General features: G+C 32.5%; 1 protein-coding gene across 4 annotated transcripts in view; it reads left to right on the top strand.

Moving 5' to 3' along the window:
• Window positions 1–16,754, top strand: part of Fstl5 (follistatin like 5) — a 762,470-nt gene extending 745,716 nt beyond the window's left edge. For all 4 annotated transcript variants that reach the window (XM_048813586.1, XM_048813584.1, XM_048813585.1 and 1 more), the window contains one exon: window positions 14,157–16,754. In XM_048813586.1, coding sequence (XP_048669543.1) covers window positions 14,157–14,859 — 703 coding nt within the window. In that variant the 3' untranslated portion in view covers window positions 14,860–16,754. The remainder of the gene's footprint in view (window positions 1–14,156) is intronic.
• Window positions 16,755–19,573: the final 2,819 nt, after the last annotated feature.

Below are 19,573 nucleotides of genomic sequence, written 5' to 3'. Positions count from 1 at the left end.
TCAATCCAAATAGTCAAATAATTAATATTATTAATAATTTAGATTATAATTGTTGGGAGTCTCCCTGAGAACTCCCTGGGCCTTTCAAACATGGCGATGGGCAAATTGCCAGTGGGCGGCTAGAACTCCCTGGGCCTTTCAGATAAGGAGCCCCTAATGCAACATGGCAGCGGGCAAGTTGCCAGTGGGCGGATAACAAGTTGTTTTGAAAACCTTCTAATTGGTCCTCCCGTCTTCCGCGCTCATGGACAGTTCGTGATCTCCATGAATCTTATGCAGGGTGGACATGCATGCACCTTAGGTGATGTCCTGACCTTTACTATGATTGGCCTCGGGAGCTTCCTGGTTTAAGATAACTGACTCTCACTTTCTATATAAGCTAGCACCAGTTTGCAGTAAAGTGCTTCATCTTTGTCACTGCTATCTGTGTGTGTGCATTTTAATCTCCGACGACGAACCTTGGCCTTTCAATAATGATAATTCATATTATTGTTGAGATAAAATTTTTATTTGAAATAATTTTAAAAATAATACACATAATTTTGTATACAATTTGTTAAAATGTTCCCTTTTTCTTGTTAATATATTTTTTGAAGAGTATATCTGTGTTTGTATGTGTGTTTCATCTCCTTTTCAGCCAGGATAGCATCAGAAATGTTAGCTACATCCTTCTAGCTAAATGCCTCTAGTAATATTTTTTTTGTGCTTTTCATCTTCTCTTAATTAACTCATGGTCATACAGAGACATGAAAATCACTTTAAAAGTCCTTTAAGCAAAAATTAAGATCAAATAAAATAATAAGAAGATTTAAAATCAATGTACCAAATCAGAAAAAACACTGTCATTGAATTTTAAATTAATTAACAATAGTTATGTTTTGTAAATGAGTATCAGCAGTATAATTTTTATCCAAGTGAACTATAACCACTTTTTAGTGGATTATTATAAACATACCAGTTATCCTGTACTTTATCATTCATAGGGATTTCATGATTTAAAGCAATGAGATTCTGAAACCAGATTTCTTTTCAGGATATTCTGAAAATCAGTTAGCATAATCACCATTAAATAAAAGAAATTAAATTAATGAAAATACAATAGTCACAAATACAACAGAAATATCAGACATGCTTTAGTTTTTCTATTCTATTTCTTCCTCATAAAAGTTTCACAAAATGTTTCTCTATAGTATCATTGTACTGATTTAAAAGTCACTAAGAAATGTCACTAAATTAAATAAGACTAAGATTTCAAGAAGAATTATGTAATGTTCACTGCTTCAGCCTTGTTTGCCTTCACTTCTGTGGTTTTCTTGATTCAGTCTTGAATATAATTATGTATTTTGAGATTCATATTATTCCATTCGGTTTTAAATTTTGATGTTCAATCATCAGATTGCACATGGTAAACTTAAAAATGAACTTTTCTAATTATTTAAAATGATAGTTTAGACAGCTATCAAGAGTGCCATTTTGAGTACAGAGTTGTGAAAAAACTAGTTAATGCCAGGTTGAATTTCCAAAGAGAGAATACTTTAGAGAACTACAGAAAATAATCTCTGATGAACATTGTGGATAATGTCTTGAGAGGAGAATGCATTTCTGTTTCCAATTTTGCCATGTTGTTGTCTTCTGATGTACACTTCTATCCATTGGAATCACAGCTGCAGGTGTTTTCTCCTGGCAAACTTTTACTTCCATTCTACTATGAAAATTGCTTGTTGAACTGGGGATATAGCTCAGCTTGCTAGCATGCCTGAAGCTCTGAGTTCCATCCAAGGTACTACATAACAAAAATCAAAAAACAAAGCCCAAAAATAAAAAATAAAAAGAGAGAAACTAAATTGACATCAGAACTTAGAACATTTCTTTTTGGTCCTTTTCCTCATGTATTCTTACTGCATATTTTCTTATCTATATCATTAGGTTTTTTTTTCTTTTTCTGTCATCATGGATTGTAATCACTGTATCTACAGATCCTTTTCATTTTAATTACATATGTGTCTTGATTTTAAAATAATTCAATATGTCTGATGATGAATTTTTACATAGATGAATCTTTTTACTATAGCACAATGTACATTCTGTATATATGATTATAATTCTTAGAAAAGCATATCCAAGAATAAAATGATAATCAGAAATTATTTATGAATTATCTAAAGTTTATTTAGATCTGACATATTTTTGTATTTCTTTCAATATAGGGTTTATCAATTTATGCTTTGTATATTGTACTTATGTGTTTATATAGATTATATTTTTTTCTTTTGACAGAGTAGACTATGCTCATTAAATAAAGATTACAATAAACAATGCAAAACATAACATAATAAAGCAAGCTTAATGTAGTATTCTACATGACCATAGTTAAATTTTGAGCACTTATCCTTTCAGCCCACTTATGGGCTTTGAATTATTTTTAATGGCTTTAACACACAAATCACATGATATTGTATTATTTTGCACTATTTTCATATGACTTTATTGAGTAAGAATCAACCCAAAGTTAGTGTTTTATATACGTCACTTTGACATTTGTATTCACTGAAGCAAGTGATTATATTAACATTTACGTAAATATTGACTTACATTTGGGCATTTAAATTGCTTACAAATTTTTGCTACTGAATATTATAATTTTATGAATGCATTTGTGCATGAAACAACCCAATTTTATTATTATTTTCTCAGAATAATTAACCAGAAAGAAAATCATTATCACAAGGAGCAGAAATATAGGAAAGATCCTTGATGCCACATAGTAATTATTTTCTACTTGTAAATTACATTGCCATTAGCAATATATAAAAGTGCCAATTCCACTGAACACTTTTTAGCATTATGCAGTCCTAATTTGTGAAATTAATGTGATTCTGCTGGAAAGAATAGAAGTGAAGCACAGAGAATAAGTAAAAGTTTAACCGAGGGAGAAGTGAGGGTAATGTATAGCATAGGCACTGCACAGACTACCTTGAAGTGAGGAAGATCTTGTGCCACAGAGCTGGAGTTTTTAAGAAAACTGTGTCCTTGTTCTGCTTTCTTTGTGAGGGCTCAATGTTCTGGTTTATAGGGTGATTGTGACATTATTTTGGTAAAAGGATAGAATCGACTGCAAGAGAAAATGATAGCATTTTTCTGAAAACCATAGTGCCCCTGAGGGACTATAATTAGTTGTAGCTGGGGAAGGGGTCTGGTTTTACCAGACTCCATTCCTCTGATGCTTATCTGTTTGAGTTAGGGCTCCTAGGATTTTAAGTAATAATCCCCTCAAGGGGTTATAATTCTCCACAGTTTGGGGAAGGTTGGCTATTCCATATCTCATTCCTAAATGCTTGCCTGATTGTGTAACATTTCCTGATGTTTCTGTTTTATGAATCTCTAGGGAATTGATCCTCTCAGCAGTCTCACTTTCCTCTTCAACGTTGGTGATCCTAGCTATAAGGCTGTCTTGCTGGTAGACTTTGTACATTGGGCCTGAACTATGCTCTGAATTTGCTGGCTGAGAACAGTTTGGAAGTGCAGAACTGAAACAGTTTGTGCAGGTAGCTTCAGCTTGCAGGAGCTCACTTGGTTCTCAGTGAGTACTTTGAGGTTTGTCCCTGGTTGAACTAAGCCTCATTTCCCTCTACCTACGTGTTTATGTCTAACTAACCTACCAAATACAATGAATATCCTTATTTATGCAACTCTCTTGTCCTTTATAAACATTTATTAAAGGGAAGATACTAAGACATCCTCTCTACTTTAAAGCAGAGTCATATTTTAACTTTTAAGACATAATATCAAATTAAGAAACTTAGGAAGTTTATAAGCCATTAATTTCATGAGGATTTGTTTATTTACTAACTTTACTTTTTAGGGGTTTTTTTCTTTTTCTTTTTTTTTTAGTTTCAGTAATTCATGATATAATCAGAATACTAATATTTTCCTGTCATATTTTCTATCCTTTTATAGATGGCATTAAACATTATTTAATGTAGTCACCTTCATCAAACTGTTGATTTATGAAAGATTGCTGCTTAAGAAGATCTTTTCTTCTTCAAAGTTTTTTAGTTTTTTTAATCCTCTGATAATACTGCTTAATACTGTTCATTTAATATTATTAGAATCTTATTTTTAACTTCATTTTTTCCATCTATCCAAATGTTGTTTTGTGTAAAAATGAAATATATACATATATCCTGTCTACTAATGTGAAGAACATTTACTATGTTATTAATTTTCCACATATGCCATGAGTCTGCTTCAGAAACCTTTATTCTATTTCACTTATACCACTCTATTTTGTGGGAACAATCCCACATTGTTTAAATTTGTAATGGTGGAGTATAGGATATATGTGTGCATATCAGTTATGTGGATGTTAATTTGCATACATACATATTTATGATATAAAATAGAAAATGTGTATTTTATTCAGGGAAAAAAAAAAACATCTAATAGTAATCCTTTATCCTTGGTTCCTAGAAAACAACTTGTTAAATGGTAAGAAATTTATGTGGTTAGATGTCTAAATACAAAAGATATGTTAGAATATATATCTCTTGTCTATATTTCTTATTTGCAGTTTCTACACTCTTACAGTACCCTCCCTTCCTCATAAAACTAATGTTCTTAGCTAAGCATGGTGACACATGACTGTAACCCCATGACTAGGAAGGCTGAGGCATGAGGATTGCAAGTTTGAGACCAGATTCAACAATTTAGAGAGGCTCTAAGCAACTTGGTTGGACCCTGTCTCAAAAATAACAAAATAAATAGGGTTGAGGATATAGTTCTGTGGTAAAGCACTCTAGGTTCAATCCCCTATACCAAAGACAGAGACAGAGAGAGAGAGAGAGAGAAGAAAAAGAAAAACAACTGCTATTCTGCTCTTCTTTTGAATTTTGTTTTGGGAATGGGAGAAGGTAAAGAGAATTGAGTTAATTGTTCATACTTCCTAGTTCAACAGTAATTATTAATATGAACAACATCCCTTTTTTCTTTTATTATTTCACTGATTCCTTTTATTCATGTTTGTACTTTAATTCCCTTTTCCAAATATTACAGTGAAAACATCTCACATATTTAATGTGGCCCTTATTTCACTGTAGGATTTGTGAATTAGACATTTTATTTCATATTTTCATTTATATAAATATCCAAATAACATACAACTCAAATTTTATCTTTTTTTTTGTTTGTGTTTCTACATGAATTTTAAAGACATGTTCATGTTTTCCTATGTATATCTAGTACACTGCTTTCTAATTACAATTATCCATAGGAATCTATAACTATAGTCCATTATATTTGACTTAATCACATTAATGTGCATATTCATGCGGCTTTTTTTAACTTTGTGGATTGGTTGCTGGTTGAACTCAGATAGGATACCAGCGATGGATGGTAATCTTTCTAACTGGTATGCTCCAGAAGGCTGCTGGCTGACTTCTGGTTGGTTTGGCCAATGAGAAGTCTGATGGAAGATTAAAGGAAGGACTGAGAGCTGAGCATGTAGCCTCCACCATGAGCTCCTTACCTGCTGATTTGTGAGAGACCAGCTATTTCTATATATAAGAGTTCACAGATCAACACAAAACATACCTCCATAAAATTCCATACTTCCAGGGTCTTAGCAATGGTTGAAGCTTTATTGTTAAACTCCCCATATTACTACAACTATCCTTTCTCTGTAAACCAACCCTTTATTGTGTTCTCCTTTTTTTATTCTTGTTGTAATTTGCTGTTTTTCTTATGGGATACAGACTAATATAAATTGTCTTCAAGTGAAAGTCTGGTGTAATAAATATGTAAATTATTAGTTAAATACATTGCAGCAACATTTATTCCTTCTCCCATCTTTGCAGAAGTTCCTAAAGACCCTTTTCGAAAGCCATAATGTACAATTGTAAGCACTCTGCTTCACTATAATTCACATTGGGGATAGAGAACATTTATTTTCTCTCCATTTCCTTCAGAAAATTTCACATAGTGTACTGCAACTAGTGGATTTGGTCATGTAGGGTCTAGAACCCAAATTGTATAAAACCTGACTCCTCGTCGAGCTGCTTTTTCATTCATTATTTCAGTCTTGCAGGCATAAAATGGACAATTTGATAATAATTTTTGATTAAGTAGTGTGTTTTAATTTTTTTACCTACTTTTTTTTCTAATTCTTATTCTGTACTCAATAAACTGTATCTCTGTCTACTTACTCCATTTCTTCTATATCATCTTTGATCCATTTATCAATTTCTGCATAAAACACAATCTATGAGAAAAATGTGTAAAACTGAGGAGGCTGCTCTTTTCAGATGTTCATGTGATTTTTACAAACCCAGTTAGGAAGAACAACCAGTCTTTTAAAATGCCATCTTATGGTTTAGTTGTCAGTTTAATATCCTGAATTCTTAAGCTATTCAGAAACAGGTAGAGGACTTCAGCATGTGAAATACAACCTAAAGTATATACTGTGTGCACAGAATTTTTAGTAAATCTGATTTTTCCATATATTTTAGTTGCTAGGGATCAGATTATTTACTCTGAAATACTATAATTAAGTTATCTCAATTTTTACTGGAAGAATCAGTCTTGCTACATATTAGAATGATAGAATACAAGAGAAGAAAAACATAAGGAATTTAGTATTCAGAAACATATTCTAATTTTTTATGAAAAAATTCTGGAAATGAAAGCTGAAAAATAAATTAATGTAGCTACAATCTTCAGTGTAAAATCCTAATAATATCTCTACAAAAGTCAGGTAGAAAAGTATCATATTATTTATTTTAGCTTTAGCTTTTTTTATACTATGTTTTGAAAGCAGCAACTCGAAAGTGTCATAATTTTGCAAACACAGCTAAGCATCGAGATTACTCAGAAACCATCCTTGTTCTAGTTATAAACCTTCACTAAATGTGGCAATTCTAGTTCTCTGTGCTTGGCCTCTCCAAATACAAACACAACAACTCTTTATGAAGAGGTATGTTTTACTGAGATATTTATGTGAAGTTCAGATAAAAACTAAATCACCTAGTACTTGAGTAGAAACAGAATTCAATCGTTTCTTACATGGGTCAGTGTGGGATAATAGAAAACAACTAAATATAAAGGAATTTATAAACTGGTGAATGATGGTTCATGTCAGATTTATGGTTTGTGTCCATGAAAACACTGTCAGTTGTTATAGAATGGAGCCATCATTTTAGTGACATATTGTGTGTAGGTTTGTATTAATATGTATTAGTAGTTTGTATTAATATGTATTAGGTTTACATATTAATTATGTATGGAAAGGGGTTGTCATTTTAGTATCTTCCAACTGGAAAAATATATAATTTGTTTTTTTTTTTAATTTTTTATTGTTGGTTGTTCAAAACATTACAAATTTCTTGATATATCATATTTCACACTTTGATTCAAGTGGGTTATGAACTCCCATTGTTACCCCATATACAGATTGCAGAATCACATCAGTTACACATCCACTGATTTACATATTGCCATACTAGTGTCTGTTGTGTTCTGCTGCCTTTCCTATCCTCTACTATCCCCCCTCCCCTCCCCTCCCCTCTTCTCTCTCTACCCCCTCTACTGTCATTCATTTCTCCCCCTTGTATTATTTTTCCCTTTCCCCTCACTTCCTCTTGTATGTACTTTTGTATAACCCTGAGGGTCTCCTTCCATTTCCATGCAATTTCCCTTCTCTCTCCCTTTCCCTCCCACCTCTCATCCCTGTTTAATGTTAATCTTCTTCTCATGCTCTTCGTCCCTACTCTGTTCTTAGTTACTCTCCTTATATCAAAGAAGACATTTGGCATTTGTTTTTTAGGGATTGGCTAGCTTCACTTAGCATAATCTGCTCTAATGCCATCCATTTCCCTGTAAATTCTATGATTTTGTCATTTTTTAATGCAGAGTAATACTCCATTGTGTATAAATGCCACATTTTTTTTATCCATTCGTCTATTGAAGGGCATCTAGGTTGGTTCCACAGTCTTGCTATTGTGAATTGTGCTGCTATGAACATCGAAGTAGCAGTGTCCCTGTAGCATGCTCTTTTTAGGTCTTTAGGGAATAGACCGAGAAGGGGAATAGCTGGGTCAAATGGTGGCTCCATTCCAAGGCTTTCCAAGAAATCTCCATACTGCTTTCCAAATTGGCTGCACCAATTTGCAGTCCCACCAGCAATGTACAAGTGTACCCTTTTCCCCACATCCTTGCCACTACTTGTTGTTGTTTGACTTCATAATGGCTGCCAATCTTACTGGAGTGAGATGGTATCTTAGGGTGGTTTTGATTTGCATTTCTCTGACTGCTAGAGATGGTGAGCATTTTTTCATGTACTTGTTGATTGACTGTATGTCCTCCTCTGAGAAGTGTCTGTTCAGGTCCTTGGCCCATTTGTTGATTGGGTTGTTTGTTCTCTTATTGTCTAATTTTTTGAGCTCTTTGTATACTCTGGATATTAGGGCTCTATCTGAAGTGTGAGGAGTAAAGATTTGTTCCCAGGATGTAGGCTCCCTATTTACCTCTCTTAAAAATATATAATTTGATTAGAAAACCAAAGAAAATAATCCTGCCTACTCTTAACTTATTAGGTAATCATCACTTGATCATGTTTTAGAGGTAGGTTTTATATGTAAAGTATACATACAACTAATTCTTGGGACCAAATTCATGAGTTCTGGAATTTTATTTGAAAGAATAACATTTCAATAATGGGCATTAGAAAAGTTTTGAGAAATGCTTTTGTTTTTTATGTGGATTGTAGCACCGTTGATTTTTATGACAGGATATAGTGTTTGGATAAACCAATTCTCAAATACACCCCAACTTCCTCTCACTACTTTCCATTTTCATTTGTCGATGTGTATGCAAGGTTTGGAATTGATGTCTGAAATGGTGCAGATGATGGTGTTGAAGAAGAATATCATGGGGGAACTGAGAGTATATGCCTGGTTCTTCCCGGCTTTTGATATGAACTGGGTCTGATGGTTTAACATTAAAACTTGGCACCATGAGAACTGTTTCTATAAGAAGTTCCAAGGACTCTGGAAATAACAGTGAGAATAAGCAGTGCTGTACTTAAGACCCAGGAGAAAAAACATAATTATTAATATGCAAATTGACAGTATTTTTTTACTCCAATTTTAAGGGTATCTGGGATCATATGAGAATATTGCTCTTGGCATTGACCTTAGAAAATTTATATTGAACATTAATTGCAATCATAAGTGTCCTTCAGTAGCAAGTCAGATAAGGAATTTGTAAATGAAATAGCAGTGAAATAACGTGGCAGATGTTGTGGGGTGACTGTGACTGAAAACAGTCTTGTGAGATTTGGGGTGAACAGACCCATTCAAGAGCTGTCTGAGGGAGGGACAATGGGAAACTCGTTCATTACTAAAATTTCAAGAAATGAGTAAGTCTTTCCTTATGTCATCTGCAGATCTTGGAGCACTTACTTATATCAAGTGTCATAGTGTTTCAACCGACCATGCTTTTCTCTAAATATATATTTTTTTATTCTATGCCAAATGGCTTCCTTTGCAAGACTTCTCAATTGCCATGACATAAACACTAACAGCAACTCTCCAGAAGATTTCCTAGATTTCTAGGTCCTAAAGTCAACCACAGGATTTTCTGTGATTTTGAAGGAAAAAAAATATATTGAGTAAGTCAAATATCTATTCCAAATCCAATCATCTGTGCTAAGCTTAGGTTTACTCAGTACATCATGGCCCAGTGCACGATATCCTCAGCAAGTACTCAGGCAGAACCTTTAACAGAGGTAGAGTGAGAGTGAGGAATGGTAATGAGCATCTGTAATTCCAGGTATTTGGGAGGCTGAGGCAGAGGATGGCCAGAACCTAGCAATTATAGAGCTTCTTGAGCATTATAGCAAGATCCAATTTCAAATGAGAAAAAGCAGTGGAGTGAGCTAGACTCTAATCTTAACAGTGTTAGAGATTTTGTGGTTGGATAAGGTGTGAACTGGACATACATAGTGTGGATAAAAATGAGAAGAAGAAGAAGAAAAACATGAATTTGTATTGTTAGTAGGGTCTCTCTAATATTTGTCAATGGAAAATACATTCATGAGCATTTGTCGATTTTTCATTGCTATAAAAAATGCAAGAGTCAGATAATTTTATTTTAAAGAGAGGTTTATTTAGCCCACAGATTTGCAGGCTGGAAGTCCAAGATCTGGTGGTGAGTCATATTAGTATATGACACCACAATGACAGGAATGTATTTGGGAGGAAAAAATCACATGACAAAACAAGGAGGCCAGAGATATTGGGATCCCACATTCTCTTATGAGAGCATACTTCCAGTGACTTTCCATTAGGCTCTGGCTCTTAGAATTCTACATCACCAGTAGTATAGTACCAAACTAAAGACTAAGATTCATACACATGATCCCTTGGGAAACAAATGGCATCCAAAGCATAGCATCACTCTTTGGTTATGCTATATGTTTATTTTTAACATCTGGAAATACTAGCTATGCAGAAAAGTTGACAATAAGTTTGCTTTTGTTTTTCCCATCCATGGTTTACAATATTGCGTTGTCCCAAAGAAAATATTTTATGGTATCTATAACGGGAAAATAATGCTTTTTAAGATATAAAGAACTGGCAATTTTCTGTTTGGTGATATATAAGCATTTACTGTTATCCTCAAAGAAAGGAATTACTTTTATCCTCTTCTGCTGATGAGTAAATTGAAGACTTTCGAAGTCAAGGACTTCACATAAGGCCATATTTACATATGGTCTATTGCACTGAAAAACTGATCATGAAACGAAGTCAGCCTGGAATGAACAGTCCTTACTGAGTCAAAAACAGGAGTATTCTGTATATGACTTGTTTCAAGACCATACTTTGAAGCATACAAACAGTAATTAAAATTGAATCTTCTTATACATTATATAATACACTATATGTTATAGACATACAAATAAAATTGGAAAAGAAAAAAATTCACTGAGTCTGACAATCCACACAATGCTACGCTGATAGAATACACTTTTCTAGTGGCAATATTTTTTTAGTAAAAGAAGTGGTTTTTGAGGGTAAGTTCTAACTCACTCATTTCTCAGCATGCAACTTCTCATATACATTCTGATAAACATTAGACAAACTATGTTAGGACTAGTACTGTGCAGAATTTTATTATACTAAGCAGGCATGAAAGTTGAGAGCCTCGTAAATATTAATCACAGTCTAATGAACAGTGGGAGACTTCTGAATATCAATCTGTACTAGGGGGAAATTTTGAATTAGAGACACACTTCCTAACCAATAAATCAGTGGTAAAATATTGAAGACATTCTCATGCATCTGCTTATGTAGCTCCTCTCTAATCCTAAAGGAACGGAGTGTGTGGATGCCAAAATAGATGCAGTTTTATCACCCCACATAGAGCTTCTGCATTTTTAACTGGACTGACTTTTTCTTTTCTTTTCTTTCTTTCTTTTTTTTTAAATTACCTCCAAAAGGGGCTGGATTGTATCACAGAAAACTTACACACATTCTTTATTATCAACGTTAAAATAGTTCAGGAGTACAGTGAGCTTGTCTCATTCTTTCTCATTAGCATTCAAAATTCTTTGCCCAAAGGGACAAGAATATTCAAGGTTAAAAGGAGAGCTGAAATGCCAAAACTTGATTGGCTTATGGCTTTTATTAAATGAGCCTATTACTGCTTTTCCTCTGAGCTCATGTACAATTTATATCAGAAAAAAGAATTATGTCTTCCATTATAACTAATAATTTCACAACTAATGTCAATACATCTACACACCTACATATTCTTGATGATTATCCATTAATGGAAAAGTATCATTTTTTTCTTTTACAAAAGCTGGAAATAATTACTTGTTAAGTCTGATAACGGACACTGACACTTATGATTTTATATTTTTTGTGCTGGGAAACAAAAACATGGGATTCAGTTCCTAGTTTGAGGTTCTTTTACTCAATAATATTTAGAAAATATTTAAAATTTGCAATATACTTCTACACTAGACATTAATACCTTAAGGAGAATATTTAGAAGATAAATTAATATAGAAACAATATGAATGCTTCTTAATGCTCTCATAATTTGGATAAAAATTGCATTCTGCATAGGTATGGTATGAGCTGTGTTTACTGAAGTAAACACATTGTGTTAAGAACAGAAAAAAAGAAATTTCAGAAATAGTGGATATTATTAAGAGATACACTAGAATTAGTATTTTCAAGTCTACCATTACAAAATGCAGAAAAAATAATCACTACTAGATTAAATAATGTGAAGCAGAATCCTATTATTATTAATTACTGATAGTTTTTTGATTTGTTTAATCACTCAAAATTTCTAGACTCATTATAGGGAGAGTGGTGTTGATTCTCAATATACTCCCAACGCCTTGCATTTAGTAGCTGTTCAGTAAATATTTATGAATGCTTTTTAAAGGGGTAGCAATACATTGCAGTTTTCCTTTCTTATAGACGAATGTTTATTGTTATCTTGACAACACATAGTCTTGTCACACATGTTCAAATACAGCTGAAACAGGAATATGGTTTCCTAACTCTAGAAAACAGTTATAATTTGTCACACAAAATTACATTACTTTAGTAAATTTCTGTGCTTATGTTCTTGCTATCATCCACAATGATATTTATTGTTTCTATACTATTAAATGTGAATTTATTTTTAAATGTGAATATTTACATTTGAAATCAAATGCAACATATTTTGTTTAATATGTTGAAATGAGTTTTCTCATATGACCTTCCTGTGATAATTAGCCTACAGAAATGACACAGGGTACAATAAAATGATTGACTATCCTTAGAAATTGTATTGTTTTGTTTTATTTCATCCTGGTACACACAATAAAGTCATCTTAGTTTTTACTTATGAGCAAAATCGGTAGAACACTATTTCCCTGACTCTTATTGTTAGGAGCTTTTTGAACCATTAGGGAGTAATCCAATCAATATTGTTAACACCATAAATAAATAAATAAACCTTCACAATCCTGATGGTCAATATCTGTTTTCAATGTAATGTTCTTAATACTCTCTCATCATTTCATTTCCTGTTTAACTTATTTTTTCCTGGTAATCTGCTTGTGTTATTGCTCTGAATTTCAAAATATATGGCTATTTGCCACAGGACTTTGATAATTTGTAGCCAATATTCAGAACTGTAAAACAGAACTAATTAAAGAGAAAAAAAATTAATTGGCTTTGGTAGAAAAATACCAAAGTTTTTCATTATTCAATATAAGATAACCAGTACAATGCAAGTATATAATTAAAAATGATAACAATATAAACCTGGCAAGGGTGAAAAATAAAACTAGTATTTAAAATTTATAATAAAACTGAAACCAAAGCAATTCTAAAAATTAGTAAGTAGAAGTCAAATATTTTAATACCTTAAATTGCATCTATTAAGATAGTTCTTTGATATAAATTAAAAGTATAAATATGTGAATAATTCTTGATATAATTGATATAATAATTCTTTGATATAAATTAAAAGTATAAATATGTGAATAATTCTTGAAATGTGATAAATATTTATTTAATAGTCAAGAGACAACATAAAGTAAATGACCTGGAGTTGTAGCTAAGTGATGAAATAAGTCTTGCCTATCATGCACATGGGTTTGATTCCCAGCAGTACAAAGAAAAAAAAAAAGATAAATGAAGTAATTTTTTATGTGTGTGTTCTGTGTACACACACACAACACAAACATATACACATCCATACAAACACATTTTCAAGTCTTTTATTCTTCTTGAGTTTATAGTTATTTGACCTGATTTATTCAATATCAGATTTAGAGATATATAAAATAATGTTTGATTTCCCTCTCTAGGTTTAAAGCAAAATTTGTTGTAGTTTCAATTAACTGTACATATATTACTTGTAATTGTTTTGCTTTCTACAGCATGAGTGATAATTATTTGTTTGTAATGTAAGAATGACCCAGAGAAAAGATGGCAAAGATACTAAAGATCAGTTCTAACATGATTTTGACATAAATTTCTACCATAGTCAACAGTCAAAACCTGGTCTTGTGATGGACCTCCCCATAATCCATTTTCTTCTGGTAACCATATTATAGCTTCCTGTCTAACTTTGGTTTTCAATCTTTTTAGGTTTGGATTTATTCTTCACAAAGATGAAGCTGCACTACAAAAAATTGACCTTGAAACCATGTCATACATCAAGACAATTAACTTGAAGGACTACAGCTGTATTCCTGAGTCTTTGGCATACACACACTTGGGAGGATACTACTTCATTGGCTGCAAACCTGACAGCACTGGAGCAATCCCACGGCAGCTCATGGTAGATGGTGTAACCGACTCAGTCATTGGGTTCAATAGTGATGTGACAGGCACTCCATATGTCTCTCCAGATGGCCACTACCTTGTCAGCATTAATGATGTAAAAGGTGTCGTGAGGGTCCAGTACATCACCACCAGAGGAGAAATTCAGGAGGCTTTTGATATTCACACAAATCTGCACATATCTGATCTGGCATTTCAGCCGTCTTTCACCGAAGCCCACCAGTACAACATTTATGGTAGTTCAAGCCAACAAACTGATGTGCTGTTTGTGGAACTCTCTTCTGGAAAGGTCAAGATGATTAAGAGCCTTAAGGAACCACTCAAGGCAGAAGAATGGCCTTGGAACCGGAAGAATAGGCAAATCCAGGACAGTGGCTTGTTTGGTCAATACCTGATGACACCTTCCAAGGACTCTCTCTTCATACTAGACGGACGACTCAACAAGTTAAACTGTGAGATCACTGAAGTTGAGAAAGGAAATACAGTCATTTGGGTTGGAGATGCCTAAGGAGCCCTATTGTATAATTATTGAAGGAAGAGTTTTACAGTACATTGCACTTAATCCATTGTTTAAATTACAGCTTAACTTTTCAATTTTATATCCTAGTAAAACATAATTTACTTAATTGTCCCAAATAGATTGTTTTTAACCAATACATACACGATAATATTGGTTGATGAGAAATATTTAACACAATATTTAATAAGAAATTACATCAATTAGAGGAATCAAAATTATAATTACATTTTAAACAATAAAACAGATTTTAAAACTTTTAAAATATAATCTGCAGGGAATTTCAGATGACTTAAGTATCATTTCATTTTGAGGGTAATTTATCTAATTTTCTCTTTGTTCATTTGGTACTCTTAACCCAGAAATAAAAGGCTTTTTCAAAACTTAAAATTCTTAATTCAAAATATTCTGTCCCATCCACTGTTTATAATCTTTTGTGCCTTGAAGGGAATGTCACAGGAGGAAAAGTAAGGCTAAACGCTGCATACGAACACCCTCATAGCTATAAATCTGTTGTCATTAAAAATATCTAATAGCTCTTATGCCAAATTCTGCCTTCAGTTATTTGTTTGACCCTCAGTGAAATGTCATTTGAAGGCATAAGTTGGCCTTAGGTTGTATACAGGTGGCAAATTCTTTTTGACATTTACTGTATAATCTGCAGCATGCTATAGAAAATGGGGAGGAAGGGAGGAAAAATAATTATGGTAGAAATGTTTGTAATGTTTTTCTGATCATTTTGCTTTCAGTCACTAGAGTACATTATATTTTTAATGCAAGTTTGTCTGGGATTTTAACTGCTTACAAATGTTTTCTTCATTATTAGAAGGATTGATTATTTTCATGTAGCCTGGTGTTGGTATTGCATAATCAGGAACTTTCACTTCTAAAAGAAGCATTATTTTGTGTCTGCTTCAGCGTGAACCGCATATATGGAAATTAACAAGAGAAAAAAAAAAAAACTAACTAGCAAACAAAAAACAACAAGAAAAAAAAACCTGAGGAGAACTAATGAGACATTAGTGGCTTAGGAGAATTAGTAATAGGAGTTAGGAATAAGGGCACAGCCCCACAGTGGTGAGTAAAGATGTACTTCTCTATTGCTTTTGCTATCTAAATATAACCCATCAAATAACTTCATTCATAATCATTTCCCTAAATGACTTCTGTTCAACTCCTACAAAATTCCCAAAAGACCTTCTCACTAACTGTGTGGTGTAGTTGAAAACCTAACTAAACCTCTTATTTGAAACACTGAAGAAAAGTAAAATTTAAAGGGTTTTTTTTGTTTTGTTTTGTTTTTAAAGGGGAAAAAGGAAAGGTCAGTAGAAGTGTATAAACAAACTTAAGAGTTGGTTTTTTGAAATAAGCAGATAATTATCCAGGCTTGAAGTAATAGCTTACATGTTTTGAGATCTTTTTTTACTTATTTTTTATTTATTATTATTATTGCTAAAAATGCTCCTGGGCTGTGGAAATGACCTCCATTTACTAAAGGTAATTCAATAAGGTCTTTTTTAAATACAAATTTTACTCAATTTTACATTGTGTAAAACTGCATAGAAACCTGAAATTTTATAGTGTGTAATATCTTATGTGTATATAGCATCCTGAGCTGTGTAATACAGTAGATTTCTTCTTAGCTTAAGGAAACATTATGGGAGGTAGATTAATAAGCAACAAAAATCAGCTTATGTTTCTACTTATTCAATCTGCTTTATTTTTAGCAGTTTTTCTCCCCTGTGCACATGAATCATATAAAATATCTGTAACTTAATGATTTAATGTAAGTCTGTCCCATACATCTTTCTTTGGTAGTTTACACCACGTGGATGCTCTGTCTGTAGTCATTGCTTGATAAAAGAAGAATAAACCTTACATTTTAACCCTTGTGTGTTCAGTGAATGATTTACTGTGCATAACATTTGTTAAAATTTCTCTCAAAACTGTGAACATAAACTGATTCTCTGCATTATTTTGAAAGTGATGTGATAGGGTAGAGTTAGAAATTAAAGTGTGATTTGCTTGAGGGAAAATATTTAATTTTCCTTAATGTTTAGAAAGTCTAAATTGTTATACCCCTTCATTATTCAGTGTTTACAGAAAAGCATATATTCTATGATGCTATATTTAGCATCTCTGGTATATTAAAGGAGTAATATCAGAATAGAATGTCAAAAGAATAGTAAAGTCACATGATTGTCTACCCACTTCCTTACATAATAACCACACAAATATTGAACTTTTTCTCTGGCAGTGCTAGAGAAATTCCCAGCCTGAGCCACTTAAAACAAAACAAAACAAACAACAACAACAACAAAAAACATTGTAATGTTAAAATAGTGAACTGTGAACCTAAACATTGTAATGTTAAAATACTGATCTATGAACCTAAAAGGAAGCAGATGCAATAATTATGCTACAATTATTTCTGAAACACATATTTATTTTTTTAAAAAAATTGAAGGCTAGAGAAAACAATCATATAAGATATCAGCTCTTTTTACATATATTTTGACTAAAAGTGTACAGCAAATAAACATCTTGTTAATAATAGCATAAATATGTGTGAAAAGTGAAAGTGATAAGTAGTGTACTTTAAAAGGAGACTATAATATGGAGGAACATATTTTTTAACAGGATAAATAAACAGTGTGAAGTGATAGCAATGAAAGGCAAGAAGTAAGTAAAGGTGTAAACAGCAAAGTGGGAATAGGACATGGGAAGGTCCCTGAGAAAAACTGATTGGAGGAAATACAGATTATTGGAAAGATGGTGATATAAATAAGAGTAGAAAGTAGGTTATGATCAGGCTCTGGAGGAAGAGAGGTAAAGATTGAAACCAGTTAAAAGAATTTGGATTAATAAGAGACCTAAGTATAAGCTAAAACAAACAAAAAAAGTAATGAAAACATTTTAAAAGTTTATCAGTTTCTTAATGGGATGGAAATTTAACTGAGACAGAAGGAAATCAGAGGAAAAGGTATCAGTTAGGCAGCTTTGGCAAAAACTGTAAGTTTATGATGTTTGTTACATGATATTTCAATTGAAAGTATATATTAAATATAAGACTTGTTGAAGAATCATCCCTGAAATGATGACAAATATGTATCATACAAAGAAATGAAAATGACAGGTCTCTAATATGCCATCTTTGACAAAAGTAAGAAAGCCATGAAGGAGAACCAGATTCAAAGGAGAAAGAGGGACAAGGTAAAAGGTAAATTAAGTTAAACTATAGAAAAATAGATTCTCAGAAAAGTTGCAATATGCATAGCATATCAGTGTAATTTTTAGGAGTCAGTCCTCCATCTGTTTAATTATATATATATATGAAGTTGAAACACTTTTTAAAAATTGCACTTTAGAACCTTACCACCTTTTAGCCTCCCACTCAAAAGTTCTTCACAGAGTTTTCTTTTAAGAAATAAATTAATTCAATTGAATTTCTTATTCACTTTTTAAGATTTTACAGGGCGAAACAATATGTTTAATCCTAACTGACAACTTATCATATTATATAAATTTTAAGAACAATTTTGCTATTCATGGAAATCGGTGTAACTCTAAAAAGTGACAAAACCAGTTACAATCTTAAGATTGAGATCTTAAGGGTTCATTCTTTTTTTTTTTTTTGTATTCTAACATTTTTTTCTTGGTGCATATTAATTACACAGAATAGTGGGTTTCACCGTGGCATATCTGTACATGCACATAACATAATTTAATCCATTTAATTCTCCATTTGCCCCCCTCTTTTCCTTTTTTCCTCCCTCTCTCTGGTCTCTTTTCTGTATTCTGATGTTTTCTACTTTAATGAAATTCTCCCTTTTTTCCTCTTTATTCTCTATTGCTCCCACATATGAGTGAAAATTTGAGACACTATCTTTCTGAGTCTGGCTTATTTTGTTTAATGTGATGTTCTCCCATCCCATCTATTGTCCTTCAAATGACATAAATTTATTCTTCCTTATGGCTGAAAACTCCATTATGGATATAAGACCATATTTTCTTTATCCATTCATCTGTTGACAGATACCTAGGCTGCTTCCATAACTTGGCTATTGTGAATTATGCTGCTGAAAAATCTGGGAATCCATGTATCTCTAAAATATGTTGTCTTTAACTCTTTGGGGTAGATACAGAGAAGTGGTATAGCTGGATCATATTGTATTCCATTTTTGGCTTTTTGAGGAACCTCTAGGCTGATTTCTCTAGCGGTTGTACTAATTTACATTTCAACCAAAAATGTATGAGAGTTACAATTTTCCTTCATCCTCGCCACCATATATTGTTATTAGTGTTCTTGATGATTGGCATTCTAACTGTAGTGAGATGGAATCTTAGTGTAGTTTGATTTGCATTTCTAAGGGACCATATCTAATATTATTTGTCCATATGTTTACCATATGAATGTTCCTGTATGTAAAGGGTAAGGATAACAAAGTATAAACAGCTGTTAAAAAGCTACTTTTAGTTTTCTTCCAACCATATTCTGAATATCATTTACCTTTCATGGCCAAAATATAATCTGAAAGTTATCCTGTAGGAATTCTCACCCATTGTTTTAAGTCATAGTAAAAGTTCTCATCTTTCCAGAAGACTAAGTCTTAGTCATATGTATGTTGTTTTTTAATTTTCATTTATTAAATTACATAGTCCTATTATTAAATGAAAAAGCACTCAGATTTTGTAATATTCAGCA

The sequence above is a fragment of the Marmota marmota genome, unplaced genomic scaffold, assembly GCF_001458135.2.
Source record: "Marmota marmota marmota unplaced genomic scaffold, marMar, whole genome shotgun sequence".
In the NCBI taxonomy this organism is placed as follows: Eukaryota; Metazoa; Chordata; class Mammalia; order Rodentia; family Sciuridae; genus Marmota; species Marmota marmota.
This window is presented reverse-complemented; position numbering and strand designations above follow the sequence as displayed.